The 19,972-nt window shown below is 65.4% G+C and overlaps 1 protein-coding gene across 9 annotated transcripts in view; it reads left to right on the top strand.

Moving 5' to 3' along the window:
* AGAP3 (ArfGAP with GTPase domain, ankyrin repeat and PH domain 3) overlaps positions 1–19,972 on the top strand; it is a 54,344-nt gene that overhangs the window by 30,793 nt on the left and 3,579 nt on the right. For 3 of the 9 annotated variants that reach the window (XM_082693456.1, XM_082693455.1, XM_082693454.1), the window contains one exon: positions 723–1,663. In XM_082693456.1, the coding sequence (XP_082549582.1) occupies positions 723–785 (63 nt within the window). In that variant the 3' untranslated portion in view covers positions 786–1,663. Of the gene's footprint in view, positions 1–722; positions 1,664–1,822; positions 1,916–5,722; positions 5,828–10,955; positions 11,125–14,805; positions 14,920–16,511; positions 16,650–18,301; positions 18,457–18,538; positions 18,630–18,781; positions 19,005–19,657; positions 19,914–19,972 lie in introns of those variants that run through there. The other 6 variants (XM_082693451.1, XM_082693448.1, XM_082693452.1 and 3 more) reach the window with 3 other exon arrangements.

Here is a 19,972-nt window from a genome sequence, read left to right as displayed (position 1 = left end):
CGTCCCCAGCAGAGCCACGCCTGCTCCGTGGCCGGTGTCCCTGTGACCCACCCCCTGGATGTGGCCATCGATGTCCCCAGTCTCCCCCGTGACCTCATGTACTCATTGTGTTGCCACTCTTGCCCTGCTTCCCATCCTGGGGGGCTGCCCCTCTGGGCTCCCAGGGAACCCTCTGGTGGTTGGTTGGGGGCCTCTTGGCTCACCAGCCTGGCCGTGGCAGGCTGCACCCCCCTCCCCCCATGCAGCTCTTTGGTCCGGGGGCCTGGTGGCAGCGGTCTCATCCACCTTCCTCCTCCCTGGCCCGTAGGGGCAGAGGCTGTGGCGTCCAGGAGAAGCGGGGGGCAGGTGCTGATGGTGGGGCTGTGGGCAGAGGCCTCTGGCCCGGTTCTTCCCGCTCCCGTGGTTGTACGTGCCCGACCTGCAGGGGGCAGTCCTGTGCCCCCAGCCTGTGCCCTGGGCTCCTGGTGGCCTGGGAGAACAGGAAGGGATGGGGGCCCCAGCCGCCCAGTGGCGATCATTCCCGATGAGCTGGACCGCCCAGCGGCCCCTGCCGCCACCGCCTCGTCCTCCTCCTCCTCCTCCTCCTCCTCCTCCTCCTCCTCCTCTTCATCCCGCTGCCGCCTCTCCCCAGGCACCTGGGTCTCTGCCCTCACCAGTGCTGACCGACTCGTGTGGGGCTTGAGTATAACTTGCCAAAATCTTTATTCTTTCGATATTTGCAGATATGTGCCACTGTTTCCAACTTTTCATCAACAAAAAGGCCTTTCCAACTCCTTCCAAATTAGAAGACCAGGTGGTGACACACAGCACCTCTGGACATTCTCCCCTGTCGGGGCCGGAGGCGGGCCGGGCCCTGGGACTGCTCTCAGATGAGAAGCGGCCGCCGTGCTCCCCACTCCAGAGACCCACAGGAACCTTTGTAACTAACCCCCACCCCCAGGGAAGGCTAGGAACGCTGGAGCCCGCGGCTGGGGGCTGCCGGGGGACCAGGCCCAGCTGGACGCGCTGCGCCAGGCTCGCTGCATGGAGAAGAAGGGAGCTCGGCCCCACGCCCGGCGCCAGGCCAGCGCAACAAGGCCCAGAGGGGCGGGGGCGTCCAAGCGCCCGGCCCGGCCCAGCCGCTCCTGGGGGGAGCTTTCCTGCCCCTCCCCCCTCTGCTCCTTCCTGCATGGACTTCTGCGTTCCTGCTCCGCTCCTCCGGACGCCACAGCCGCCGCCGCGCGCTTGCCTTTCCCCCCCTTGGCCTCCCCGTTTCCTAGGATCCGCGTTGGGGCGGGCTCTGCCCCAGGAGCCCGGCAGGGGCGCAGGGCCTCTTCTGGCCTCTCTCCTCTCTCTCTCCATCCACTGTGCCCCTCGGGCCTCGCCGACCGCGCTCGGTGCAACGTGCCGTGTGGTGTCTGTGCCGCAGACGGGCCACCGCCCACTCACTTCTGGACTTTGCTCTCCCTGGTTATCGTGCCCCGCGCGCCCCGCTCTCCCTCAGCCCCACCGTCCACCTCTCCTCGCCCCCTCCCTTCTCTTAAGCCCCAGCCCCCTGGGCTGCGTGCGGGCTCCTCGCGCCCTCGGTATTCCGTGTCCTTGCTCTCCTGTAAGGGGCGGGCCTGGCTCAGTGACCTGTGCTGCTCTGTATGGTGCCGTGTGTAAGAATAAACCCATTGGACTACTCGTGTCTCCGTTCCTTCCCGGTCCCGCCGCCCCGGCCCTGCCCCTGCTAGGGCCTGCCCAGGAGGAGGGAGGCGGGGAGGGGCAGGGGAGTGCAGGCGGGCTGCTGTCCCCCGTGGACCCTGGGCCCCCGTAACACGCCTCTTCTTTTCTCTTGCAGTCTCGGAAGGGGGCTGACCTGGACCGGGAGAAGAAGGCCGCCGACTGCAAGGTGGACAGCATCGGGAGCGGCCGGGCCATCCCCATCAAACAGGTCAGCATTTCTTTCCCTGGTGGCCAGAGAGTGGTGGACATGAGGGACAAGGCTCAGGGAACATCGGACGATGGTCCTTTTGTTCCGGGCCCCTGGGGCATGTGGCCTGAATGTCTGGGAGGAGCTGCCGCCTGGGCTGGAGGCGTCCCCTTGGCTGCTCTGGCGGCTGTGGCAGCTCCTCCGCACGGCCACACGGGGGCAGCAGAGAGCCGCCTGCCGTCCTCCTCGGCTCTCCTGCTGGGCGTTAGGAGTTGGGTGGCCCCGCGGACCTGTCCCACTCCCCCACTCCCCACTCCGGGAAAAGAAACTCCCGGGAGAGCACCCTGAGGGGCACGCCGAGGGCAGCTCCCTGCCCGGGGCTCATCGGTGCCGTTTTCTCCGTGGGAGCCTCTGTTCCCTGGAAAAGCTGAGTTGAGCCGCCCCCTCCCGGGCGCCTCCTTTCCGAGTCTCTGCCTGGCAGGGCTGGGCCTCCGGGAGCTTGGAGCTTCCCGGAACCCCTGAGTGGGTCCAGGGTCTGGAAAAAGACCTTGAACACAGTAGGGCGTCCTTGTGCGGAGATGGTGGTGTGTGGGGCAGGGCTGTGGGGCTGCCGAGTGGATGGTCAAGGTTTGGCCCTCCAGGCCGGGCCTTCTGGGGACCGTGGGCAGTCTGATGGAATTCCTCTGTTCATGTGGGGTTCTGACCCACGGTGAAGGTCCGTTTAGAACGGAGAGCCCAGAGAGGGTGTCCGGTCCCGGAGGGCGGGTGGTGAACTACCTGTTGCTCCAGGCCCTGTGTCCCTGCTTCCATCCGGCCCTGGGACGTCCACATACAGGGCCTGGCAGGCGCAGCTCCGGTAGGATCACCTGGGGAGGCCGGGGCAGTGCCCAGCCTCCTCGCCGGTCTCTGTGCGTCTGGGTACAGCATCGGACCCCACAGACCTGTGGATGGTGTGACTGCCTGTCTCCGGGTGGTGCAGACCCAGTGCCTCACGCAGGCCGGACACTCTCTGCTTGGGGCGCGAGTGCTCTCGGAACCGGATGCACACAGGACCACGTAATGCGTGAACGAACGCTACTTCCAGGGTGCTTAGTTTGAGATAAGGGTAGCCCCGGATGTCTCCTTCCTGTTTGGGTACAGGCTAATTTGTCAGTTCCCTGAATCCCCCACATGGAGGGCAGGGGAGCTGAGGGACAGGGTGGAGCTCTGGGAACTTGCACCTGCGCTCTGGTCCCCCACCCTAGGCCGGCTGGGTCGCCTGGCTGGTTCAGGCCACTAAAGCTCAAGGACCCCCCAGTAGGGGCGGCCCCTGCAGGGGGTGGGAGGTGGGGGGGTGGGGGAAGGAACCTGAGGTGCTCTTGAGCCACAGGGGGGGTCCTGGTGTGGGGGTGGGGACCGTCCACGCTCTGGTTTTCACAGCCCCTTGGCCCTTCCTGGTGCTTTCCCCCCAACCTCCAGCTGCCCAGGGCCCACGTGGCCCCCTTCCCGCCCTCGTGTCCCGGTCTCCCCAGCCCGTTCCTTCCCCTCCCCCCCACTCCTGCTGGGAGTGGAGATTGCATTTCAGTTGCCATTTGCATTCCCAATCAATCCGGACTCCGCAATTAAGCCGGCTGGCGGAGCTGGGAGGGAGGCGGCGGCGGAACGGGTCCTCTGGGGGCTGTCGCCTCCGCACTGCTCCCATTCTGCCCCAGATTGCTTCCTGCTCCGCCGTGCGCAGCCGGCCGGCCAGGGAGGGGAGCAGGAACCCCGTAGCTCGTCTCCCTCCTTGGAAGGCCGGGTGTGCAGGAATGGGAAGCAGGCCTGGCAGCCGGGCCTTTGATGCTCGTTCCTGGTCCCGGCGCGGGTGGGCAGGTGCGAGGCAGGTGAGAGGCGGGCCGCGGAGGGGGCGCTGCGAGTGGGCGGCGGGTCCAGTCCCTGGCCAGCTGCACTCGCTCTCCTGCCAGTCCTCCCACGCCCCCGCGGACAGCACACTTGCTGAGCTCATTAGCACCCGGCCTGGGCGGAGGAGGGGCCGGAGCGCGGGAGTGCTGGGTAGGAGAGGGTTCCCTCCCAGCAAGAACCCCCGCACCCCCAGCCCGGCATCCTGATCCCGATTCTGTGTCTGAAAGAGGGAGGAAGTCGGTTCTCCCTACCCTCCGGGGAAACTGAGGCCGAGGCAGTCAACGTGACTTGTCTGATGTTGAGGGCTAGCTGGGGGCAGACACGGGAGCAGAGCCTGGCTTCCCTCTCCCATGACCCAGAGCTGGGAGGGACCCAGGAGGGAAGGGCTTCAATGTGAGGCAGATGAAGGGTCCAGTGAGGGAGGGGAGGGCTCCAGTGGGAAGGATGTGAGAACAGAGGCTCGAGCAGAATCCCCCGCTGAAGGCCGGGGGTGTGGAAGGGAGGCAGAAGAGGAGCAGCTGAGCTGTGGCCGTGGCCCTCCCAGCCGTGGCCCTCCAGCCCTCCCGGAGGCCCCAGGCGGAGGCTGGGGGCTGCCTTCTCCAGAATGTGGCCCTCGGTCCCGAGGGGTGTGGTCTGCAGGCAGGGCAGAAGGAGCAGCTGTACTCGTGTCTCGTTTCTGGCCGGGGAGGGGTGGATGCCATGCCCAGAAGCAGGTCACTGAGGCTCCTTTGCAGACCACAGGGCAGGGGTCCGACTGCCTTCGGGAATGTTCTACCCATACGGTCTAGTGAAGGTCCCATCGATACCACTTGTGTTCAGTTGCTTCTTATGAGGACGGGGTCTCTCCCACGGAGGGGGACCAAGACGTAGAGTGTGTCCTCGAGTGATCCAGAACTCCCAGCTCGATCTCCTGTGGCCGCACCTCCCACGACAGCATCTGTCTTTTGAGGGCGGCGGGAAGAGGGCGATGGAGAGGAGGGAGTGGTAGCAAGATCGGAAACATCTGCGGAGGCGGGAGACTGTCGCCCCTTCGGGGTTCCCACGGGGCAGATCAGGCAGGAGGGCCCGGTGGCCCCTTGGCACACCTGCTCCGTTCAGGACCAAGCCTTCTCTTCGGAAGTGTGAGAGATTGGGGGTTTATCCCGCAGCCTGGGGCCCAGGACCCTAGCCGATGCTGTTTCCTCACACTCGAGTCCCTCGATCTCTGTTTTTTCTTCCTCGTCTTAGAACCGCGCCTCCGTCTCTCAAGGAGGAGCTGGTACAGAGTCACACCTTCGAGCTCCCCCTTTTTGGTGCCCGCTGGGGTGGACTCCGGGTGCTTCCCCTGCTCTCCTAGCCTCTGCTGGCCCTGATGCCTCCCCGCTTGAGACCCTTTTGTGGGGCTCTCCCCTCGGGGGCGTTCTGTCTGGTCGCTGCCCTCTGGCTTCCCCGGCGCACCACCAGAGACGTTTCTTGGGCGTCTGCTGTGTCCGGAGCCTGGTCACGGTGCTGAGGGCGTGTCTGTGAACAGGACACACGGACAGCCTCGCTCCCATGGGGCCCGTGTTTGTCCCACCCCTCCTGTCCCCGCAACACTGAGTCTCATGGGCTCGCCCAGAGAGTCCCGTTCTGGGCTCAGTGGCTGGGGCTCGCACTGCGGTGTCTGGGGCATTCTAGGGATTTCTGCCCTGTTCACCCGTCCCTGGAGACATACGGCTGGAGCGGCACTGCCCTCTGACACCTTGCCTCCAGGTGCTGGCCTGGCCCCAGGCCTTTGGGGAGATGGTCGGTGGGGGGAGGTCCATGGGCCGGTTGGAGGTAGCCACCGGCTCCTGTCCTCAGAGTCTCTCCCCTCTGACAAGGACAGGAGGTGGAGGATGTGTCACAGTGACCTTGTGTCACTGTGCGCTTCCTGGGGCCTGTCACGTGTGGGGCTGGCGCCGTCCCTGACCCAGCCTCTGTCCTCAGGGCGTGCTGCTGAAGCGAAGCGGCAAATCCCTGAACAAGGAGTGGAAGAAGAAGTACGTGACGCTCTGCGACAACGGGCTGCTTACCTACCACCCCAGCCTGCACGTGAGTCTGCGGGGGGGCGGGGGGGGGGGCGGAGTCTAGGCCTCAGTGAGGGGAGCCTAGCGGGGAGCAGGCCTCAGTGAGTTCGGGGGCACTTGCCCTTCAGAAAGGACTGCACTGTGGGGCACGTGCTCCTTGTTCAGAGAGCTGGGCTGGGCCCGTTTCCATGGAATTGCTGAAGTTGGGGTGCCGGTGGTTGTCAGCCAGTTGTCTTAGGGGAGCCACATCAGCAGGGGGATCCCTGGGTTCCTAGGCCCCGGGGTGACCATTAAGCCGGGGCTGCCGGGAAGGGCACGGGTCATCGGGGGAAGGGGAGCCCCGGACTGGTGGTGGTGGTGGGTGGAGGGGTCTGGAGGGTGTTGGCCTCTGCCCTGGCAGGGTGTCGGGGCGCGGCAATGGCAGAGTGGCCCCGTGATGGCTCCCCTACCCTTCCCGCCTCCCCCCTCCCCTCGCTGCGTGGCTCCCGCACACAGCTGTCACCGGAATCCATCTCTGTCACCGCCCCACTGTGGGGCTAATGAGTTCTCCTCCGAAGCCCCTCCGGCACAGCACGTGGGCTGGCCCCACCCCTGGCCCAGAAGCTCAGGGCCTGCCTCAGAGGGCCCCTGGTCTGCCTCTGAATCTGCACAAGGTGTCAGGCCCGACCCAGGGGGTCCTGGGGTCCCTGGTGCCAGCCCTAACTGGGGCCGAGAAGATGCACCGAGGCCGGGCCTGGGGGGAGCTGGCGGGCAGTCCCCTCCGGTCAGGACGGAGCCCAGCCTTACCCTCCTGGGCTTCTCCCTGTCTGACTCCTTGAGCGCTGGTCCTTCTCCCCCTTAACTCAGGGGCCAAAGGCTGCTGGCCCGACTTGGGCGGCTGCCTCGTGCACAGACCTGGTCCTGTGGCTGAGTCCGTGAAAGGCAGCGAGGCATAGGTGTCTTAGGAAGTCCCGGGGCCTCCCGCAGGCTCTGGCCTCTGTCCCGGAGTGGTGGCAGAGCTACCGCGCCCCAGCCGAGAGCAGCCACTGTGCCCGTTCATAGGCCAGTCTCGTGCCTCCTAACTCCCAGCCAGTCGTACTTGTCCGTCCCCCCCGTCCCCAGGCAAGATGCATTCGTTCTCCTCAGGCAATGTCTAGCCGGCGGGGCTGGGAGCGAGCCTAGGGAAGCAGCCCAGCTTCCCCCCGCCGTGCTGGGGTGGCCTTGGCTTTCCCCCTTCGCTGCCTCCGTCCCCGTTCTGTCTGCTCTGTGCTGCTCAAGTTGGGCCACGTCCCTTCTGCTTGTCCCCATGTCCCAGGTGTTGGAGGAGGCCCAGTGTGGAGCAGAGGGATAGGAAAGAGGTCTTGGGACGTGGAGGAAAGCGTTGGGTGCTTGTGTTTGGCTTGGGTTTGGGAAGGGAAGGGAATGCTTTTACGCCCAGCAGTCGAGCGAGCAGAACCGCGACCGCCTGGATCACCCTGCCTCTGGCTGAGCTGGTACCTGGGCCTGTGACTTTGCCGCAAAGCGGGATGCAGGTTTTTCTGTGCTACACCCAGAGTGCCCCTCTTCGGGGCTGGCTGAGAAGGTGACTGGAGGGTTCACGCCATCCAGGCAAGTGTTGCCTAGACTGTTGATGAGGAGGACGGAGGGCACTGACGGCCTGCCTGCCTGGGCCGCTCGGAGGAGCTCAGATGCCCTTCCAGCGTGTTGGACTGGGTGCGGCTGGGTGCGTGCAGGGGCCCGGCACGGAGTCCAGGTGCCGTGGGCTTCCAGGCCCGTCCTTGCTTTCCTGCAAGGTGAGTCTTAAGAGGCAGGTGGCTCTGCTGCCCACCCCCTGACCCAGCCAGGCCCCCTCTTGTCTGGGCCACGGGGCCTCAGGAAGAGGTTGAGGGAAAGGCTGGGCTGCGGGCACAGGCGCTTGGTCTGCTCTTCACTGGCTGCCCGTCGGCTCTGGCATCAAAATGTAGGTCCTCCTGCACACGAGAGGCCAGGAGGCGCTGGCTCACGCGGAGAGCGGCAGCCCTGCCCCGTGGATGCTTCTCTCCCCGTCCTTGAGACACAGGTCAGGTGGGAGAGGTGTGGGGACGGCGAAAGTAGGCGCGAAGGCCGCACGGGGGTCGTCCCGTGCCACCGCGTGAACAGGGTCAAGTCTGTGCTAGCGAAGGCCTCCCGCGCCGGCTGCCCCTCACTTCCTGACCTCCTCCCTTGGTGGCTGCCCTTCCCCAAGCGGCGCGGGCTTCTTGGTCCACGGCTGCAAGCAGGCACCCCCCGGCCGGCTTCCCGGGAGGTTCCCTCCACGGGGGAGCTGTGCGGAGGAGGGGCTGTGCGGGCCCCCCAGAGGTGCACATGCCCCTCGCGGCCTTGTCTGCTGCCATCACGGCCCAGGGGTGACTCACCTTCTGCCGGAGGAAGGGCTGCCGGACCGGCCTCGAGCCTCACGCCCCATCCTCGCCTGGCCCGAGAGAGCCCGCCACGGCCTCCCCCATTTGCAGCCCGCGGAGCCATTCACACAATCACCTTCTGTTAATTCTATCTGCAACATCAATTAAATTGTTTGTAGAAACTAATTGAATGTGGCTTAATCACACATCTTAATAGCTTTCCACGCTCTGAACTCGTTGTTAATTCCAGTAATAAAACGAGATGAGAACGCTGGCTGGGTAATTAGCGAGGAGGCTGGGGAAGAAATTGCTGTTTGATGGCGGGTAATAAAGGCGGCCGCGGTGACCGCTCTCCTGAGCCGCCGCCGCCGCCGCCGCGCTCCCTGTTCTGCTGACGGAGGGAAACGCCGTCACGCTGTCCCCCGCTGTCCCCGTCCCTGCTACCGCTCCGCGCGCTCCTTGCGGGGACGCTGTCCCCGGGTCGGGTGCTGGCTCCCAGCCTGGTGCTGGAGCCGGGCATGGGGCCCAGGGGCCCCGGTCCGCAGTGCCACGAGCGCCGTCTGTCCGTCCGCTGCGCTGTGGTCCGGCTGCTCCCGGGGACCAGGCCCCTCGCGGCGGCCGCTGACTGGTGTTCCTGGTGCGGGGTCGGCGTCTGGCCATGTCCCGACGCAGGCATCCCCAGGCCGTCTCAGGGACTGTTGCCGTGGCCGTGACCTCCTTGTGAACTAGAGCGGCCCGAGCCCCTCCCCCAGGAGAGGGACTGCAGCTGTGCCTTCGGCCCAGCCAGCTGTTGACAGTCGTCTGGAACAGCGGATCCAAGATGTGACCGTGTGCAGGGACCCGGGCCGGGTGCGTGCCAAAGCCGGGTCAGTGGGACATGGGGCCCGAGACTGTGAGGCGGCCCCATGCTGGACGCCGGGCCCAGAGCAGGACCCCAGGGGGCCTGCAGTGCCTGGGCGGGGGGGCTGAGTTTGCTGGAGGACAGACCGCTAGAGGGGACACAGGGCGGAGGTTTCTTTCCTTCCCCGGCACCAGGGCACGGAGGCTTCGCACAGGGCCAGAACCCTGACAGCAGGGTACAGTTTGGGGGGGCTCATCACGGGAGTCCGTCCACGGGTGGAGACTGCTTCCCCGGCCCCCTGAGCCCAAGGCTGGGCCTGGCACCTTCCATGCACAGACGCAGCCCGAGCTGCGTGGGAGGGAGCTCCTCCGGGCGCCCGCCGCTGGGGCTCACTCTCCTCGGGGCCCGACTAGGCCCCTCTGTCCTGAAGGGCATCTCCGGGCCTGGCCAGTCCTCACTGCAGCTGGCTGGGGCCCAGGAGATCACTGCACTCCCGTCCCCACGGCCCTCCCACGGGTCCCCTCCCCCGATGACCCGCCTCGGAAGTGAACTTGGCATGGGGTGCCACTTCCTTGTTCTTGTTTCTCTTCCTGGCCGGACACTTGCACCTTCTCATGGTTCCTTGGTGCCAGGTGACCCCTTTCTACTGGATGTTCTCTTGGGCCCAGAGCGAGGGCCGGCCGGAAGCCCCTGCTCAGCCCCTGCCCTTGCCTTGCTTCCCAAACGGCAGCGCTCTCCACCTGCGCTGTCAAGTTGAGGACGCCGTCCCTTTCCCCGAAGCCAAGGGGTGAGGAGGTGGGAAGGCTGCTGGGCGACAGGAGGTCTGACGGGCGCGCTAGACGGACCACCGGACCGGGTCCGCGGGGAGCTGAGGGCGGGTCCTGACGGAGGAGAGCACATCGGGGTCTGAACCGGGGAGCTCCAGAGATCAGTGGGCACCTCCCACCCGGATTCTGCTCTCCGGAAGGGATTTTGGCCACATTTTATCGGGGACGTGAGCTGGGAAGGTACTAGAAGGGACTAGAGGGTCTTGCAGGTACTAGAAACAGGGAAATGGGAGATGGGAGTCTGCCATCGGGCAAGGAGACCGCAGCAGCCGTGGGGAGAGCTCGGGCCCTGGCCAGGCTCGGGGTTAGAGCAGGAAGCTGACGGGCCGGGCTCTGCTTGGTGGCCCTACGTGGCCGCTCCACCATGGGCCTCGCAGGCCATGTCCAGATGGCAGGAATGGTGGGGGCCCAAGGCGCCAAGTGGCTCCCACCCTCTGGGGCCCTCGGAGGGCTGACCGAGCGCCTTCAGTGCGCAGCCCTGGGAGTCCACAGAGCCTGTTCTTGAGTCGCTTCTCCCACCTTCTGACGGTGTCACCTGGGGCAGGTTAGCCTTTGTCAGCCTCGGTTCCTTCAGCTGTAAAGTAGCCCTGGTCACCTCGGCCAGGAGGGCCACGTGAGGGGCGGTGTGCCCCTGTGGGCATGAGTGCCCGGCCCTGTGAATGGGCAGGGGCTGGGGGGGAGCACGATGGTACCGGCTGCTGTCACTGTGCTCATCAGGCGCCCCACTGGCGTCTGTGGAACCGGGGACCTGTCTCTGTGCTCCGAAGGTTTCTTTTTAATTGTTCAAGGGATGCTTATCGTCGGGCACTGTTGTCAGGAGTGAGGGCTGTTCTAGGCTTTGCGGTTCCCTGCCCTCAGCTCTGGGGTCCAGGCCCTTCTCTCTGCCCTGCTCCTGCGCCCTGCTGCCTGCGTCCCCCTAGAGCTGCCCTGGGTCCCCAGTACCCTGGGTGTCGCCCAGACCTGGACATCCTCCGTGGGCTTCGCTGTCCTGCTTTCTAAACCTCGGGCCTCCCCTCCCCTCCCCTTCCCTGCAGCACCGGGGGATGGGGGGGATGTGCGAGCTGGCGGGTGAGCGCCGGAGACGAGGAGCGGCGCTAACACGTGTTCGTCTGTCTGCGTGGCCCCTAGGATTACATGCAGAACATCCACGGCAAAGAGATCGACCTGCTGCGGACCACAGTGAAAGTGCCAGGAAAGCGCCTGCCCCGCGCCACCCCTGCCACGGCCCCAGGCACCAGCCCGAGGGCCAACGGCCTGGCCTCGGAGCGCAGCACCTCGCAGCTGGGCGGGGGCACAGGTGAGGGGCTGCTGCGGGCAGGGGTGGGGGCGCCCGGAGAGCGAGGCCGCTTTGCTCGGCGAGATCGGGGAGGGCAGCTGTGGAGGCCCGGGGAGGTGGGCGCTGTGGGGCTTCCCTCTGTCCCGGCCAGCCTGGGTGCTCGGGGCTCCCGCTGCGCTCGTCCCCCCGAGGCCTGCTCAGCCAGATGCGTTTGCCCGGGCGCTGGCCTCTTGGGACCAGGTTGAGGGAGCGGCCGGCACGGGGCCGGGCAGGCGGTGTGGAGATCGGGATGGGGCCAGACAGCCTCGTGCTGCCGGGGGCCGTCTGCGGTCCTGGCACTGTTTCTCCTCAGCGGGAACCAACCGGGGCGGGTGGCGGTGGGCGTGGGGTCTCGCATGCGCAGCAGCATCGCAGCCCGGCGTGCGCTGGGGGGCAGCGGGGGAGGTGGGCGCGGCCGGGGCTCCCTGGAGCTCACCTGGCGAGCACGCTGGGGTCTGCAGCGAGAGGTCGGGTCTCCGCTCAGCGAGGACTGAGCTTCGGGAGAAGCTGGAGGCCAGGCGGACTCTGCCACGCGTCTGGCGGGGTCGGGAGAAGAGCTAGAGGCCCAGAGACGCGGAACTCACGGTGCGGCAGCTCTTCCGAGCGCCGCTTACCTTTCTAGATGCCGCTGTGAGTTTGGGTGAATGATGCTTAGGGGTCTTTCTGTCCCCAGCTCTGCCTGCCTCGCTAGGCCCCTGGGGCTCCTAAGCCACTGTCCCTCCCCAGTCCCCAGGCCCCAGATCTGCCTTGGCATTTCCAAGTCTTCACTCTCCCTCTGCTGTCCCAGGTGACTGGACCCCCTTTTGCTTGCGCCCAGAAACAGCTGCTTACGACACTGTCCTGCCCTCCCAGGGGCTGCCAGCGCGTCCCTGCCCTGGGGTGCTCTGCTCATCAAAGTCCTAGGCCACTAGGGACATTCAGTTGACGGGAGCTGGGTGCTAAGTCTGGAGTGGATGGAACAGGCCCCCTCAAAAGGCTGGTAGGACCCACACTGCACAACTCTGGGTCCAGAGAAGAGGGCCAGACGGTGGCCTCCTTGTCGGAGGCACAGGGACACCTGGCTCCCTGGCCCGTGGCCTGTGTTCGGCTCCGCTGAGCAGTCGGGGGTCACAGGGAGGGGCGGGGTGCCGTCGGCTGATGGACACGTGTGCCAGAGCTGCTCTAGGTCAGGCTCCTTTTGCTCCGTGAAGCTGCGATGCTCCGCCCCATTCGATGGATGAGGAAACAGGCTCAGCGAGGCTCAGTAACTTGTCTGTAGAATTCCGCGGTCAGTGGTAGAGCTGGGGTTTGGACCGGAGTGTGCCTGACTTGAAAAGCCATGTTTTACCCTCTAAGCCACCCCGAGCTCGTAGAGAAGCCCGTGAACCGTGCAGAGGGAGAGCTCCAATGGACTAAGGGAAGGAAGAAAGCTAGTGAGAAAAGCACCCCCTCTTTGTGGGGCAGGCAGTGGGGGGCACTGCTGAGAGCCTCCCATGGGGGTGCACTGGGGCAGGTGGGGGGGGTCCAGTGGTAAGAACTGTCGCCCCAGGCAGTCCTCAGGGCTCTGCGCGGAGGGCTATGTCTGGGCTGCTGGGAGGTCACGGGCGAGCAAGGGCAGGGGGGCTGGGGATCTGCCAGGGCCCTGAGCTCTCCCGGAGCTGCACCCACAGGTGCACAGTGAGAGGCAGCCTCTGATCTGGCTTGGTGCATTCGTATCCCATGGAGGAAGAGGAAGTATCCGTACTCTGAAGCCGGGGGTGGGGGGGAGCCTTGCCTGGAAGTCAGGTAGCAAGACTGGGCTGTTTCCCCAAAGGGAGGGGCACAGTAAGACACTGTCCTGTTGCAGTCCTGGGCCCTTTGAGCCTTCCCCTGGGGGGCAGAAGTGCACACGAAGAGACCCACGGTGCCCTCACCCGCAGGACGACCAGCACCCACGGACACAAGCCAGCCTCCCCCGAGCCCGTGTCCCCTCCACCACACACGCCAGCGCCGACCTCATGCACACTCACACATGTCTCCCGCTCACCGGGCGATGTTAACATCTCATTATCTTTGTTACTGTAATTACATTATCCGCTGCTTTATGCAGAATTATCCTCCGAGGACTAATTGATGGCTCCATGTTTAATTCATTAATCATTAGCATCAAATTCGACAATTACAGTGCACACTGATTGTGGGATTGCAGGCGTAATGAGGGAAGAATTAACAAAGAAAAGGGAAAGCACTTTCCCTCCCTCGGGGTTTTGAGTTGGGGGGCTTGGGGAGGAAGTGGGGCCTGGGGTGGCTTTGGGTGGGGCTCGGGAGGAGGCAGGGATCAGATTTGGAGCCCAGGAGGGGACGGATGCAGGACTGGGGCAGGGAGAAGCAAGGTCTCTGAGAAGTCTCTGGAAGGTCTCCTGCCAGGGAGCCGAGGGGCCCCTGAGGGAGGCTGAGCCGGCAGGGACCCGTGAGGCCGGAGTGGCAGGGAGGCGGGGTTCCGGAGAGGAAGCGTCAGCACGCTGCCTTGAGAGGACTGGAAATGGGGTCGGCTGAGCCGGCGTCGGCACCTCGCACGCTTGGGAGCACTCACTGTGGGTCTGGTCCTGCCTGGGGTGTTAGGACGAGCACAACAGAAATCCAAAACCCGCCTTCCACCTCTCCGCATCGCATGGTCCCCGGAGCATTAGGGATGTCCGGCCTGTTTCTTTACCTTCTAGTGGCTTCCGCCCAGGGCTTCCATTCTTAGACTTCCAGAAACCCCACCCGTGTCCTCCCGGCGCTGGTTTGAGGCTGAGTGTGCCGCCTGCTCTCGCGCACTTCGTGCCGCACTTCGTCCCGCTCCGGGCCCTGTCTCTGCCTCCTTACTAACCTCGGGCCCTGGCCTGCTCTCCTGCCTTGCGTTCCGAGGTGTGACACCTCGCTTATGCCCCCCCCCCTGTCCTCAGACTCCCCACCACCGCCGCCTTCGGGCCTCGGTCTCCGTCCGTGGTCCTTATGTGGACTGAGGGGAGAGGGCAGTGGAGGTCCTCGAATTGTCGTGGGCTCCAAGGCCCCGTGGCTCTCCCTTGGGCTCCCTGCAAGGGACTGGGTGCTGAGAGAGGGAGGCGGGACAGCTCGGAGGGCACAGGGGACCCTGCCGGCCCGGGGCCTCGGCGCTCCTGGAGCCTTTGGTTCCCCTTGGCTCTGCCATTCTTCCCTGATGGGAAACGAAAGATTAATTTTCTCCAGCCCAACAGGATAATTACTAATACTAATTAGACATAATTACTTGAATCTGATACACTTATTTCTCGTCAGAATGGCATCAAAGCTGAGGCAGAGCTTTGGCATATGCGGACTAGAACGTGGGGTGCAGGGGCCTGGTCCGGAGGCGGGGGGGCTGGGGACAATGGCCAGACAAGGAGCACCACGGAGGGGGTCAGCACTACGTGCCCCCTTCTCTCGGCTCCCAGGAAGGGGACGGAGGTGGCGAGGGGTGTGAGATGCGAGACCAGCTGCCTCCTGAGGTGTCAGGGACCCCAGGCGAGGCCTCTTGGTCTCCAGTAAGCCTGGCCCAGGACTAGTAAAGCCCTCATTGGGGGTCAGTATTCTGCCAGAACTTCCTGAGTTCTGCCTGCAGCGTTACTTTCAGGAAGGTCTGTGTACCCTCCGCAGCCTCCCTTCCCAGTCTGACCCTCCCCCCTCCCCCCACCCCGCCCCCAGGTGCCCCCTACTCGGCCAGCAACCCGGCCTGGGCTGGCCCTCGCCCTGAGGGGCTGCACCAGCGCTCCTGCTCCGTGTCCAGCGCCGACCAGTGGAGTGATGCCCTGCCCCCAGGTACGCAGGCCCCGCACACAACACAGGAGGGCAGGCTGGCCGTGTGGGGTTGGAGCCCAGGCCAAGGGGAGGGCCCCTGCCAGAGCTTGTGGCAGGGGGCCGCAGGCCCAAGGCGCGGCTCTGAGACACGGACTCCAGCCCCCATCCCTTCTCCAGCGGCCCAGGCCAGTTTCCTGCCCCTTTACCCCTTCCCTGGCCCTGGGCCCTGCCAGCGGCCCGCCGGTGCCTGAGACCTTCCCTTCCCTTCCCTCCGCAGCTTCTCTGCCCACCCGCGGCCGTCCCTAGGCAGCGCTGGTGGCGGCTGGTGGCGGCTCCCGCTTCCCCATCAGCCCCCTGCGCACCAGCTCATCAGCCTCACCGCGGGGGGGACAGGGAAGCGGCTGAGCGGGGAGGCTGGGGGCTTGGAGCACGTTTGATGGCGGCAACCTGCCCGCCACGGAGAGGCGGGTTCCTGGATGATAGGGTCCGGGATCCAGAAAGGCAGTTTTCCTACCCACGCCGCCTCCAGCGGGCCCGTCCCGTCCAGCCGGCCAGACTCTCCCTTCGCTCACCTTCCTCTGAACTTTCCTTGGCTTGTCTTACATTCCCTCCCGTTTCGTCCATTTTTGTTCCTTGCTCACACATCTCCACTCTTCCCTTCCCCTTATTTTTAATCCCTCTTTGGCGCACGTGCACACGCACACACACACACACACACACACTGCCCCCCCCCTGCAATCTTACTCCCATCGGTGTCCCTTGGCCCCTGTCCCCTCCCGGGCAGGTCCACTCCGCCCCCTTCCCCCCTTCGCCTCCAGCTGGGCAGTAGTGCCCGGCCAGGCCCGAGGCCCATAGACTCTTTTCCTGGACCTTCCCCGCCGTGTCCCCCTGGCAGAACTAACCCCAGTCTGAGCCCCGAGTGCAGGAAGGAAGGGGCGCTCGCAGCACAGGGCGGCAACCCACCTCCCGACCCAAGTCTGAGCCTCCTTGGGGCGAGTGACTGTGGAGCCCTTGAGAAGGGGAGCTGGGGGGCTTCCCAGCGTCACTGTCCTGACTGTGCGGGGCCTGGATAGGGCCCCTCTGTTGAGTCTGGAAGGAGGCAGGCAGGGAGGGAGGGAGCGTGTCTGCCTCTAATGAAGTTTGACATTTAGTGGTGAGCGCCGGGCGGGGTGTGGGAGACGGGAGCTTGATTAGCGCGCTCTAATTGACAGTAATTAGGCAGCTCCCTGATTGTTTCTAATTCTGCTATTAATTGTGAGGAGCGGGGAGTGTGATTGAGGATAAATTTGGTGCGGAGCTGCTGGGGCTTCAGCTCCCTGTGAGTTCCCTGGGCCGCCTGCCGCCCCTCCGGGCTGCGGAGCTCTAGCAGCCATTCCTCCTCGCCTCCTCGCCTCCATCCTGCTCTGCCCGAGTTCCCCACACTCCGCTCTCTCCCCTCTCCTCCTCCTCTGGGCTGGGGAAGCTCAGGGGTTGGTTGGGACTGGCCTGGCCTGGCAGACCCCTCCCTCGGCAGCTGGGGGTGGGGGGGGCGCTCCCAGTGGCACTAGGCAGGTCACATGCTCTGCCCCCCACCCTCCCCTCTTCCCACACTTCTCCAACTCTCCCCTCCCCAGCCAGCGGCCCAGCTGAGGTGCTCAGTTCCAGCCCCAAGCTGGAGCCTCCCCCATCTCCCCACTCCAACCGGAAGAAGCACCGGCGGAAAAAGAGCACCGGGACCCCCCGACCAGACGGCCCCAGCAGTGCTGCCGAAGGTTAGGGGGACCTACAGGGAACCCGGGGCACAGGAGGCGGGCTGTGGGATTCGGGGATAGGACTCTCAAAGCAACCCCATTTTCTCCATTCTAAGAGCGAGTGCTTTGTGTAAGTAACCGTAACTATAGTTCCACTTCTTTTGGTCATCCGGACTTGGTATCTTAGAAAAGCTCCTCCTTCTGCCTAATTAAAACCCTTTCTGCTAAAATGTGAACCTTTTAATCCTTGGAGAAGGTGAAAGACAGCAGGTGGCTACTCCAGTAACTCTTCCAGACTTGCGGGCAGGACCCGTGTTTCCTGTGGCTCTTGTACCACCCACTGAGCTTGATGAGTGCTGGGTATACAATAGGTGCTTAATACGTGTGTAGGAGCTGGCTAAGTCTCTCCTGACTGGTCTTCAGGTTAAGGAATTCCAGCTCCTCAAGGCCTTTCTCGTAATCTGGTGTTATTCATAGCACTCACTGATTTTCTCCAAAGTCTCTTCAAAATGTTCCTCTTCTCCATGGTTGGAGTCTTTCCGCTCCCACCTAAGTCTAAGCTAGACCGATGCGCAGTGTCTCGCTTCTCCGATTGCCAGGGCAGGGATGTGGGCCGGAGGGTGGAGATGGCCTCCGTGGGGAAGAGCTACCTCTCCGGCCTACCTGTGGGAGACTGATGCTTAGCGGTCCTGGCCGGAGCCCAGCTGCACCAGGGAACCGGGCCCCCCACACGGGGCGGCGATTCTGTGGTCCAGAGGCTGTGTGGAGAGCAGGGCGATGTGGGCGGTGGAGCCCGGGGAAGGAAGGGGCACCAGCATCCTTCTAGGAGGCAGTTCCCGTCGAGGGCGCCCTGAGAGCAGGGGCCCAGCAGGAAGACTCCCAGGGACAGCGTGTCCCTGGGTAGAACCTGGGACCCAGGCCTTTGGCTCTGGCTCCGCGTGCCTCCCCCCAGGCCCGAGTTCCCTCCGCAGCCCCCGGGACACATCCACACTGCTGGTTAGGAGCTGTTCAGCCACAGGGTGGTGGCCGTTGGTGTGGGGATTCGCGTGGCTCTGCTGGTCTAAGCGGAACGGAGCTTGGGGTCCCAGTGCAGCCCACCGTGCACGTCCCGGGCGCTGTCCTAAGGGCCCTGTCTGCTCACCCAGCCCAGTTCGTGGGGAGAACGTCTCCTCTCCCCATCCGCTTGTCCTTCCTGTCTGTGCCCGGGGAGTGGGGGAGGGGCCGCTCCCAGGAGCCCCACGCCCGACGCAGTCAGGAATATTGGGTTTAATGAGCTGCAAAATGAGGCGGCTGCAGCTGACGCGTACCGATGGTGCCCACGCCCGCCTCCCCCGCCCGCTCCCCGCATCGCCTCCTAGCACCCCGCCGCACCCTTCCCCAGACGCTCCCCGCTGCTTTCTCCAGGGAGCGACCCGCTCCGAGTTGCACACCCTCTCCGGCGGGGCAGGGGGCGGAAGCCACGCACCCCGCTTTGCCTCCCTGCAGTCGGGCTCCGCAGGTGGTCGGGCGCGGAGCGGGTGAGGGCCCCTGCGCACGGCTGCGAGTGGCCCCGGAGCGCGGCCTTGGGGCCGGGATGCCGGGAGAGGAGACCCTGGGGGGGGCGGAGCCGTGGTGGCGGCCGTGGCAGTGGGGCGCCCTGCCCTGACGGCGGCGATCACCCCCGTCTCCCACAGAGGCCGAGGAGTCGTTTGAGTTCGTGGTGGTGTCCCTCACCGGGCAGACGTGGCACTTCGAGGCCTCGACGGCAGAGGAGCGGGAGCTGTGGGTCCAGAGCGTGCAGGCCCAGATCCTCGCCAGCTTGCAGGGCTGCCGCAGCGCCAAGGACAAGGTTGGCACGGAGGCCGCACGGGGGCGGGACCCCAGGCGGCCTCGTGACTGACCGGCCGCCCCTTGTCTCTCCCCTGGCGCAGACTCGACTGGGGAACCAGAACGCGGCCCTGGCTGTGCAGGCCGTGCGCACCGTGCGCGGCAACAGCTTCTGCATTGACTGCGACGCCCCCAGTGAGTGCGGAGGCCAGCAGGGCCGGGTCGGGTGGGCTTCGAGAACTGCGGCCCAGAGGCTTGTGGTCGGCCCTGAGAGAAGGGGGGCGGTCTTTCCTGGAGTCTCCGTCTGGCTGCCCGTGGACCTCACGATGCTTCCTGTCCTCCCCTAGATCCAGACTGGGCCAGCTTGAACCTGGGCGCCCTGATGTGCATTGAGTGCTCGGGGACCCACCGACACCTGGGGGCTCACCTCTCCCGGGTCCGCTCCCTGGACCTCGACGACTGGCCGCCGGAGCTGCTGGCTGTCATGACCGCGATGGGCAACGCCCTGGCCAACAGCGTCTGGGAGGGGGCCCTGGATGGCTATGCCAAGCCCGGGCCCGACGCCTGCAGGTGAGTGGCCAGGGGCACGGGGAGCTGGCAGAAAGGGCGGGGCGTTGGCGCCCCAGATCGGGGAAACAGGGCTGGCGTGGAGTGGCGACAGTCATGCTCTAAGGGTTAAAAGTGGCCGTTGCTCTGCTTGGCAGTTGGCCCCTTGGGGTGCCCCTCCCCCTCCCCGCCTGTCACTCAGGCTCCTCACAACAAGAGGCCCTTTCTGAGCCTTATCAGCAGGTCAGGGGCCAGCGGGAGGCGCATGCGCAGCGCCCTATCGCTGGTGGCGTGAAGGCCCGAGCCGGAGCCCGGAGATGGGGAGAATGGGTGGGAGATAGGCTGGTGCGTGGGCCCCGTGGAGGCCCCCCGCCCGCTTTGTTCCAGCAGGGCCAGATAAGCCACCAGGGGAGCCCTGCCCGGAATCCTGCTGCCCTCTCAGCCCCCGAGGGGCCTCCCTTCAGTCTTCCTTCCTTTCAGCTGTTTCCACCCGCCCTGCACTCCCCCTGCGCGCCGTCCCCGTCTCGGGCCTGTCTCTTCACCGCTCTGTCCTAGGCTTCCTCTGTTCCTTCTGATTTCCCCCTGGGGTGTCGTGTCGGTCCCCGAGCACCCCCCCAGCCCCCGCCCGTTGGCTCGGGCCCTTGCTCGGCTCACGCCCCGGTGGGCCTGCGTTGCAGAGAGGAGAAGGAGCGCTGGATTCGGGCCAAGTACGAACAGAAGCTCTTCCTGGCCCCGCTGCCGAGCTCGGACGTGCCGCTGGGCCAGCAGCTGCTCCGGGCCGTGGTGGAGGATGACCTGCGGCTGCTGGTGATGCTTCTGGCTCATGGGTCCAAGGAGGAGGTGAATGAGACGTACGGGGACGGCGACGGGCGGACGGCTCTCCATCTCTCCAGCGCCATGGCCAACGTCGTCTTCACGCAGCTGCTCATCTGGGTGAGTTGTGGGCTCCCCGCGGGCCTTTCCAGTCCCACCCTCGAGGGCTCCTCGGACCT

The sequence above is a fragment of the Mustela nivalis genome (assembly GCF_964662115.1).
Source record: "Mustela nivalis genome assembly, chromosome: 12".
In the NCBI taxonomy this organism is placed as follows: Eukaryota; Metazoa; Chordata; class Mammalia; order Carnivora; family Mustelidae; genus Mustela; species Mustela nivalis.
This window is presented reverse-complemented; position numbering and strand designations above follow the sequence as displayed.